Here is a 10,972-nt window from a genome sequence, read left to right on the forward strand (position 1 = left end):
GGAAAGAGTTGGATTGAGCTGGGTGCTGCCTTGAGCTGGAGGCAAAAGTGGCAAGGAGTCCAATCCTTTTTTCTGCAGAGCCTTCCCACCTCTCTCGTGGCTGAGGGATGAGCTGTCTAATAGCTGCAATGCCTTGTTGCAAACTCATCTAAACCTTCCCAAAACTTGCGCATGTATAATGTGTGATGCCTTTACCCACACACAATGACATTTTTGTCATATGTACATCATGACATCATTATGTGTACAAGCACCTATGGTCTCCTAGTTTCACTCATGGTCTTTTCTGTAAACCCTATGGTGCTCAGGGCTCATCCAGGTACCTACCTGTCTGCTCTCTCTCCCAGCTACGTGCACGCTCAGCTTCACAATTATCTCTAAGCAAAAGAGTTGTTACATCTGGGGGGAAAAAAAAAACCAAAAAAACCTTAATGTTCTGTTCTAACTTGAAGCAGCATTCCTGGGGATTTCTCTGTATTTCTAGCAGCTAACAATCCTGCCAGCTTGCCCCAGAGGGTTCACCACCTTCCCTTACTGGTGACCTTTCCTTCCTCTAGAGCAGTGGCTCTCAAACTATGAGGCTGGCCACCCTGAAGAGGCATGGCATCATGTCGAGGGAGGTGCGAGCTGTAAGCTTTTCTTTTCTGTTTTTTTTCCTGAGGAGAGGTTAGATGACTTGAAAAAAAGACTTATATTTCAAATGTATTATTTTAAAATAACTAAAAATAAAATAACACAAAAGGCTTGTGTTTAATGTACTAATGTTGCTTGGCAACTATGACACGTCAGATGAACATTGCATCATTTTTCGTAAGTAAACTTACAAACCTTAACAGTACAGTTAGTGAGAAACAACTTAAATGAGAAATAGATTGTATTATGACAGAGAGAGAAAAGCATACAACCCAAGCCGAAGAGCGTGCAGCAGCAGAACTTCCAACAAAATGCAAAAGTTGAAAATATGACAAAGCTTATTTAAAGCTTGGTTTTACATGGAGTGGGTCCAGTGGTGCACCAAGGTCTCGATGTGTTGCATGTGCCAAAGTATTGGCAAACGACAGTATGTGGCCCTGCAAGCTATGCCGGCATCTTGAAACAAGACACCTTACCTTAGTATTTAAACCAGTAGATTTTTTTTTTTTTTTTTCCAGAGGAAGCTTAATGAGTTAACAGGACAAAAAAAAATTGCTGAAGTGTATAGCACTGTAAACATGGAGGCTACTGAAGCTTCTTACCATGTGGCTTTGCTCATTGCCAAAGCAGGCAAAGCCAACAACATAGGTGAAAAACTGCTACTTTCAGGTGCAAAGGATATGTGCTTGGTCATGATAGGACAGAACGCAGCATTACAGATGGATGTGATCCCACTTTCAAATAATAGTTTCACGCCATATTGCAGAGATAGCCAGCGATGTAAAAGAGCAGCTTTTAGCAAGTGTTCATCAGAGCCCATACTATTCCATTCAGATAGATGAGTCTACTGATATATCACATGCTGCACAGCTATTGGTAGATATTCATTTTGCTATAGCAACAGAATTAAAGGAGGAATTTTTGTTTTGCTGGCCTCTCCCCACACAAACAACTGCTGAAGAGATTTTTAAACTGTTAAATATTCTGTCCAAGACAGGCCTTGATTGGGAACCTTGTTTTGGAATTTGTATTGAAGGAGCACAGTTTATGACAGGATGGCATAGTGGGCTTGTGACAACGGTACAAGAAATGGTTCCTACAGCAACCTGGAATCATTATATGATCCACAGGCAGGCACTGGCTGCTAAGAAAATGCCAGAGGAGCTTAGCAATGTTCTTTCAGTTGCAGTAAAAACTGTAAACTTTATAAAGTTGCGCCTGGTTAATTCAAGAGTTCCTGGCATTTTTTGCAAAAAGAGATGGGAGCAAACTTCACACAATTGTTGCTACATGCAGAAGTTGGTTGGGTGTCCAGGGGCAAGGTACTGACAAGACTATGTGAACTATGTGATGAAGTCCATATTTTTCTTGCCAGTAGTAACTCCCCATTTTTACAGTATTTTAGTGACACTAGGGTATCTTTTGTTGTCACATCTGGCTGACACATTCAAGTGATTGAATTCTCTGAATGTGTTGCTTCAGGGATGAGATGCAAATGTGTTTGTTGCTTTTGATCACCAGACAGCAGCGTTCATTAACAAACTTGAATTGTGGTCTTTATGTATGCAACAGGGATCTGTTTGCATGTTTTCAACACTGAAGGAAATTGTGCAACAGTGCGGTGATCTGTCAGTTGACAGTATCCATGATGTAATTGTTCAGCACTTATGGGGTCTACTGGGAACAGTTTCATGAATACGTTCCTGAAGTGGGCAAAGCCATATGTAATCAGTGGATCAGGAACCCATTCACCTTTAAGCCAATCCCCACATGCTGTCCTCAAAAGAAGAGGAAAGCCTTATTGATCTGTCAAGCGATCAGGAACTGCAGCACAAATGCCAGCTGCAGACTTTTTGGTTATCAGTAGGATCTGAGTTTTCTGAGTTAACACACTAGGCTCTTAAAGTTCCCATTCCTTTTTCTTCCACCTGCCTATGAGAGTCGGACTTTTCGGCATTAACTGCTGTCAAAACAAAGTGCTTTCTGTTGAAGATGACGTGCATCTCTTCCTTTCTGCACTGTAACACCAAATGCCGCTGCTTTGTACAGTGAGGAAACAAACATACCCCTCCCATTGCTAAAGTAGGACTGATGGCTTTTTATAGTGAGTTCACCTATCATTGTTTGATATCATGTTTCCTAAAATGTTTAAGAAAAGTTCTCATTTAACTGCTTTCATTTATACTGCCCTTGAACTTAGTTTGAGTTTCAAAAGTATTCATTCTATCTTTAATGATCAAATCCCATGATTCTGTTTATTCATTTTGTGCAGTATGTGGACCTATTTTCAGTTTGTTGTATTGTTTTAGCAAACCAGGGGAAGGCGCAGTCTTTTTATAGCTAAGTGAGGCTCACTATGACAAAGTTTTGAGACACTTGCTCTAGATTTAGGGTATTTTGAATAACTTCCCCCCAGGGGACTTCTGCTTACATCCCTTATCACAGGGGTGCTCAACTGCTGGGCCATAGGCCAGATCTGGCCCCCAGCACTGTCATCAAGTCCACAGGGCTTTTCACTGGTATATGGGGAGCCCTGTAAGCTGTGGTGCTATGTGCTAGATTGGGCATGCAGGGCAGTGTGAGGCCCAGTTCCTGTGCATGGGGGCCAGGCAGAGGTGATGTGAAGCCCCAGAGCCCAATCTTGGTGTACAGATGGAGGCCATGCAAGGTCTCAAAACTTTATTCCAGCAGGCAGAGGCGGTACCAGGCCCTAGGGCCCAGTGGTGGGGCAGAGATGGTGCAGGGCCCAAGCACTAGATCCCAGTGCATGGGGCCAGTGTAGGGCCCAATTCTGGTGCTCGGAGCTGGGTCAGGGGCAGTGTGCAGGGGAGGTAGGGCCCAATCTGGCCTTAAAATTGGCCCTGCTCTATTCACCCCATCTGCAGGGGTGAGCACCACCAGCCTAAACCTTGAGCACCACCAGCCTAAACCTTGAGCACCACCAGCCTTATCACACATCCTTCATCTTTATTCTAGTCAAGGAAGACAGAAACATTCATATCTTTGCATCAGATTCTTTCCTCTGAACAGCCATCAGTCTGACAAGTTTAGATGCATATCAAAAAAGAACATCTGATTCATTTCCCTTTTGAAACGTGTTCAGCCACTGTCTGGGCAGAAACCTAACACAGGAACTGGCTGATAGCTAGTCCAACAGGTTAGATTGTCAAACAACTAATAACCCATTTATTATGTAGGTCATCATACTGAATGTTACATAGAAACATATGAATGATTGAGAAAAACGTAGCTTATTATTAATTATTATTTAGTTAATAATATTATTAACTATAAACATGGTGATAGGAAACCCAATTTAGGGGAATATGTATGTATTAATAATATCCCCCAGAAATGAATCGCTGTGTATATGTGTATGCCATGACATTTGGACTGGACTAAAATCTAGCATATAGGTAATAGATTATTTTTGGCATATGGAGAAAGTTACAAAGGGCAGAGGCTATTTCTGCTCAAAGATTTTCTAAAGAAATCACCTTGTGCCTTCTCATTTGTTGTTCTAAAACTAAGGTTCCTTTTCCAACAGAAATATAGCATGTTTCATACTGCACCTGCCTATCATATGATTAAGGTACATGAGAAGTTTGTAGAGCAGCCACATGCATCTCATTTAACTTCACTGAATGCTCACCTCCCACTCAAACACTTTACATTAGACTTTGTCTTCTACTGAGATTCAGGCAGGCTCTCCCCTATTCCTTGCTTAACTAATGAACAACTCACTCCACTCCTCTGTCCATTTTGGGTAATATTGCTCAGAAGGCCTCAAAGAAGAAAGAAAGGTTATATTCTAGTAGCTGTTATTCTTTGAGAGTTGTTTTTTGCATTTGTACTTCCTGCCCATCCTTTCCTCTGGCTCAGAGCTCAGGATAACTCTGAAGGTTGGGAAAAGGGACTGATACGCTCTCTGATATCAAATGTTAATTTCAATAATTCATGCAGCTTCAAAGGTCTCAGTTTCAATGAAGTTCCTGTGAGCTCAATTTCATCTCCACAAATGTAAATACACAGAGTTTACGCTTACCAGTTCAGTGCCCATTCTTAATGAATTCCCAATACTGCTGGTAACAGTGATTGTTTGTTTTTTTTTGTTTAGTTCACTTTTGGTGAGTTGTTAAATAATTTCTACTGATTCAACTATGAGAGCTGCAGCTCATCAATTTCACCCCCCAGATTGGATGACTGAAAGAACTCAGGTCTAGTATACTGAGATCTGTTCAGGGACCTTAAGAATAACCAAACTTGCCAATGATGGTAAGAGTGCATTCCACCAGATCCTCTAGTGACTTCGGTAGACTCTGTAGAATCTACCTGATCTTCATATGCACCTTTATCATACATGCTACTTTATTGTGGAACCTCTGAGACTGGAAATTACATTTGGTAAAGCAGTCTTACAGGTGTTGTGGGTCTCAGAATCCTAGACAAACATGATATGTAGGTGATATTACTTTGGAGTTGCTCACAGTAGAATGTTCACATGGGGAAACACTTGAAGGCAAAAAATATATATTTATCAGTAACGAGTTTTTTGAGATGTATCATCCATAAGTGCATTCTGCATCTTGCTCTCCTTCCCCTTATCCTTGGAGTCCCTAATATTCTGGGAATCTCTTGCTGAGAGAACTGAAGAGTGGGAAGTGCAGAGCACAAGAAGTGGCAGGGTGTTTGTACACTGATCTTTTAGGCACACAAACACCCAGAGTAGAGTGTGCATATGGACAGCACATGGCAAATAATTCTAGCTACTGGTTAGATAATTTTTCTATATTTTCACTACTTACCTGAGCAGTAAGTTGTTCCAGTGATGGTACCCAGAGGAGGGTATTAGAAAGCTGTCTTCTCTGTCACTATAGGAAATTTCAGGCCTGTCAATCAGTTCTTGTTGAAAAATGCAAAAAAGATGTGGAGTCTAAGTATATTTGCACTGAAACTATTAAGTAGATTTAAAATCTGTAGCTCCTTTCATAAAAAAATAAAAATAAAATAACTTTATTTACAAAATGTATGTTGTAGAACTGTTTAATGCCATATTTTCATTAATGAAGTGTGTTATGGAATATATTGATGTTCTTTTGCATAGGTTTTGGATTCCAAGGGGACTTAGGAGCTAGAAGACCTACCTGCTCAGGCTGTGGCAGTTTAACACATTCGCAGAACTGCAGCTACTGGTGTCTAGGGAGCTTTCAGGCTGCAGGGGGGAGTACCTAGTGAATTTTGGCCGCCCCTAAGGTTAGGGTGCTGCAGTTGGATAGTAGTTTGACATAAGATTTAGGTGAATTTTGGTCACCTTGTTTTAGATGCTTAGGACACTTAGACACATGTGGGGAGCTTGCTTCAATGTGCTGGAAATCCAGTGCATTGGAACAGACTCGATTTAATTGTAAAATGATGTGCTCTGGCATCCTCAGGCATCAAGTGCATCAGCAGTGAAGTGTGTCTCCATGCTGAGAAAATGGCAGCGGTTGCACTTTGAAATAAAACACATTCAGTGTGCATTAGTTCAAAGCACCCCACCGCCATTTTCTCAGCAAGGGGACGCACTACGCTGCTGATACATATGACATGTGGCTTGCTAATTAAAAGCGCCCGATGCCCTGTTGGAAAAAACATGTAAAAATGCCCTTATGTCTTTTTATGGATCTGGCACTTAATAGAACTAATCATGGGCAATTTTGATAATGAAAGTTTGAGACATTAATCTAGACTGCATACAGATGTCTAAAGAGTACAGCTGTTTTCAGTCATGATTATACTGCCTCCCTGTTGAGCCTGAAAATGCCATCAAGAAAATTAGCTCCACCCATTTGTTCTGACTTTGTACATACCTAAGCCCAGCACTGCTTATGGTTGACAGTGGTCCTGACTACACATCCCAGAAAAAACTCTTAGTTTCTTTGGAGGCACAGAGCTGAAGAGCGCTGAGGGTGTGTGCTGCTTAAAAGCCAGTCTTGGATGAACACAGATTTATTTGCAGATCTAACTTACTCAATGGCAGTCCTAGCCTTGGCAGGAAAACAATATAGAAATACCTTTATTAATTCATTTACAAGACTGTAGTAACAAGTGCTTTATTCATTCACATCTTGATTCACAATCCCTATCTTTACTCGAGAACAATCCATATTTTTATATAAGAGAGAACCCCAATCTTTCTTTTTTTCTTAGTAGTAAACATGTAGGAAAAACTATAAAGGGCCACATTGTTATTTTTACTTGATTATCTAATGCCATTTGCACCAATAAGAGAGGCTATCATATGAGAACCTGGCCTAAAATAATTTAATATTCCTTCTTTGATTAATGTTGTTAATATGGCCTTATAAATCAATTAAAGCGTTAATAGTCTGTGTCTATATGGTATGGTGCATTGTCAGAGATACTTGAGTAGTTCTAAATTAGCCCTGCTGCTAATATGGATATATCTAAGAAGTTAGCTTGTTAGACATAATAGAGGTTCTCTCTCGCTCTCTTTATAGGTTTATTATATTTATACTTAAAGATATAGATTATCAATTTATTTGCCAAAAATAATGTTCAGTGTGGTTTTTTTGTTTGTTTGTTTGCATTATTTTTCAGGGGGCAAAACAGATGCCAGTAATGACACAGAGCTATCCAAAAGAAGAGTAAGACCTTATTTTACAAAATATGTGCTTAAAACATCAATTTCCTTGTCCTGTTTTTTGATTAAAAGTTATACGCTAGATATTTTTTCAAGTTTGTTGACATTTAGTTAATCAACCATTGCTAGATACTCAAATTTTCACATACTTAAAACCAGTATGGGTGTGTCCAGACAAGGTGTAGTTTTCCATGCTTTTCACTAGTGTGTCGGTTTTGTGTGGATCTTTCTGGCTTCACCATTGCTTTAAAAGAAGAACAAGCTTATAAATGGATGGGACCTCGGTCAGTGCCTCAGGTGGGATCTCGCCTGTCATGTCTTTGGAAAATCAATTTTTGTGGAGAGGAAGATGTTTTATCCCGTCCCTCCTGGCACCTTCCTCTGGTTGTTCTGTTTGCCCTTCCTGCTTGGGGCTGTGCCTCCCCTATACCCTACCTAACACCAACTAAAGATGTTGTTGCTTGTGTTGCCAGAATGATTATGATGCACTCTTTTGTATCTTATACCTTGAGATTTACCATGACTGAATCGGTACCTTACTTGACCTGTTTGATCCCAGCCGTACCTTGCCTTACTTAAAGTGCCTTTCTGGCCACCGGCTGTCAGGTTCCCCGGCATCCCACTCTCTACTGACGTCTTATACTTGCTATGACTTGATTGTCTGCTGTTACCTGCTCTGTCTGATTCTGTTAAGGTCCAGTCTGAGCTGTGAGTCCCTGTCTCCCATGGAGTCCCTTCCGATAAATTAAATTATAGAGCCATCCCTGGCTCTCTTTCCAGCAAAACCCCTTCCTGGGGTAGCCACCACGTCCCTGGGCTGGGACTACTTTCAATATGTGGCCCCTTCAGGCTTGTCGGGGACCCCACTTCTGGTCCTTCTTGCTGTTTCTCTGCTGGGCTTTTTATCCTGGCAGCAGTGTTCTGGGCCACGAATTGGCCCCAGCACGCTGTTACAAAGCGTGCCCATGCTGATGTAGGAGCCAATCCCAACTCTGTCTGATTCTCAGTTTTTTTCCTTTTTCTTCTTTGCTGCGGCAGGCAGGAGCGCTGTGGTTTCATTTTAACTGCACGCCGCTTCTAGCGCAGCGTCCTGTGGTCTCCTCTCTTCATCTGACGGAGGTAAGTCTTTTCCACACAGGGCACGTCTGTGTTTCCCCAGGGACAAATAGCAGTGGCACACTGTTGTGCCACTGCTATTTGTCTGTGGGGAACGTCTATGCACGTGCACTTTGACGTCCGCCAAGTTGCCCTGGGTAGGGTATAGTTCTGGGGCCAGCATCTGGACTGGCCTCAGCAGCGTTGCCTGGGGTGCTGGGGGTCTCCCAAGGCTCTAGCAGTGGTGATCCGGTGCACAGAGCCTGGTTGGAAGCCTGAGTATGGCTCTGGCTGGCCAGGCTTCAGTTTCGGGTGGTGCATGCTGCCGCCACACGCACCACCAGGGGTTTCCAGCTGTCAAAAAATGCTGTTGTGCCATAAAGCAGCAACGCACGAATGTCTGCATGTGTGGCGCTTGCAGTTTGCGGCACCACAGATGGGCTCATGCTCATCTGGACGTGCCCTATCAGAGTGGGTTTTGTTTTTTTTTTTCCATTTTTATTTTGTAACAATGTCTAAAACACTTTATTGCAGTAATATCTGGGTTGCAAATATGATTCAGGTATGATATTAAAAAATATTAATTGTTTTCAAAATTCCAGGATATAGTTTCAGTTCTATGGGGTTTTTTAGTACCTATAACTTAAAATTGAAGATACTTATAACATGAAATTGAAATTTCAGTTTGGTACTTTTGTATCTCAGTAGTGTAACTGGGGAGTGGTGACCAGGGCAGCAGTCCCGAGTGCCACCTTTCTGGGAGCTGAGAAGACAAACAATCTTTTAATGAATAACCAGGAAACCACATCATCAAACTTTTATCAAGCTCTATCTGAAAGCTAGTTTGATTGCCTGGCTCCACCATTTCAAATGGAAGGCTGTTCCAGAAGCTCAGTTCACTGATTAGTTGAAATTCCCTCCTTATTTTCAGGGCAAGTTGACTCGTGGTTTTTTTCTGCCCATTTACTCTTGTATTATTCCTGTTTCCTAGATAAAATAGCTGTTTTCCCTCAGTGGAGTTTGTCACCAAGCTTAGTTGTAAAAAAACAGTCACACCCCTTCTCACATTTCATGTTGGTAGGCTAAAGAAACCAAGCTCTTTCTACTACCTCTTTGTTTTTTGCCTGGATCATTCTAGTATCCCTTTTCTGCACCTCTTTCAGATTAAATGCATCTATCTTTAAAACGAGTGACCAGAACTATATATAATACTCCAGGTGAGGGCTCACCATGCCACATACAATAGCAACCCAAGTCTCAGGTGTGGCCTGCTCACCATGCTGTTTGCTGTTATTGCATGGTCTTTAGTCAGTCAGTCATGTTGGAGTTGTTCCACTTTGCATTAATACATTCCCTATGCATTGGGTAAGAGAGAGAGAAACTGACCCTTTTATTCAGGTGGTTATTCAACTGGGATGCAAGAGGATGGGAGAGCAGGGACATGAATACAACTCTTACATCTCAGATGAATATACTAACCACCAAGGTATTCTGGGGTGGGTATACCTCTCAATTTTATGATGTAAATGAGGACAAAGTTTCTCAAGAGGAAAATGTTTGAAATCCTTTAAAAAATATGGGACAGAAAAATAACTCCCTTTAACAGCTTTCATATTTGGGGGAAATTGAAAAAATTAAAACATCAGATCTCAAATATGGGTACCTTGGTAACAAACTAACATACTTTTATGAGATCTAGAGAATGTTGGTATCATGAGATCTAACAACAGTAGTTGGCTTGGAAAATTGTTCACTAAACCTTCATTTTCCAAGGAATATGTAGATTGTTTAAAGCAGGGGTGTCAAATATATGGCCTGTGGCTGTATACAACTCAGTGATGGGTCATCTGGCATGCTGTCTCTTTTCCTCTTGGAATTCCCAGCTGTCGGGGATCAGAGCAGCACCGGCAGCTGCTTTCTGACTTCCAGAGCCGGAGCAGTAAACCTTTCACCTTGACAGGCGGGTAATTAATGGATGGGGTAAAATTAACCAGGCACAGACGCCTGTTGGTTGCAGGAGATTGTTTACTTATGTCGCCCAGATAGTGATGTGCGACGCAGGCAGAAGGCTTTCATTGTTTGTAACCTGAGACACGTGCTCGAATATAATCGACCGTGTGACGATGAGATACCGTGAATGACCGGACAAGCCTGCAGGAGGGTTAGGATATGTCGGGACCGTGATGACGGGGAGTGATTAGTGGTTGATCAGTCTACTAAGTTATTCTATTGCGTGTATTCAGAATTCTCCCATTAGAGCGGAAGTGTAAGCTGGTTTTGTTTACACAGTGACCAATTGATTTAAGCCACGTCATAGATTCATAGATATTAGGGCCGGAAGGGACCTCAATAGATCATCGAGTCCGACCTCCTGCATAGGCAGGAAAGAGGGCTGGGTCTAGATGACCCCAGCTAGATGGTTATGTAACCTCCTCTTGAAGACCCCCAGGTTAGGCACCACCTCCCTTGGGACCCCGTTCCAGACCTTGGCCACTCTAACTGTGAAGTTCTTCCTAATGTCCAGTCTAAATCTGCTCTCTGCTAGCTTGTGGCCATTACTTCTTGTAACCCCCGGGGGCGCCTTGGTGAATAAATCCTCAC

At 42.0% G+C, this 10,972-nt stretch overlaps 1 protein-coding gene across 1 annotated transcript in view; it reads left to right on the forward strand.

Annotated features, from left to right (window-relative positions):
• ZCWPW2 (zinc finger CW-type and PWWP domain containing 2) overlaps positions 1-10,972 on the forward strand; it is a 132,990-nt gene that overhangs the window by 65,080 nt on the left and 56,938 nt on the right. The window contains 1 exon segment of the mRNA XM_025202353.1: positions 7,234-7,280. Coding sequence (XP_025058138.1) covers positions 7,234-7,280 — 47 coding nt within the window.

This window comes from Alligator sinensis, unplaced genomic scaffold, assembly GCF_000455745.1.
Source record: "Alligator sinensis unplaced genomic scaffold, ASM45574v1 scaffold181_1, whole genome shotgun sequence".
NCBI classification, from domain to species: Eukaryota; Metazoa; Chordata; order Crocodylia; family Alligatoridae; genus Alligator; species Alligator sinensis.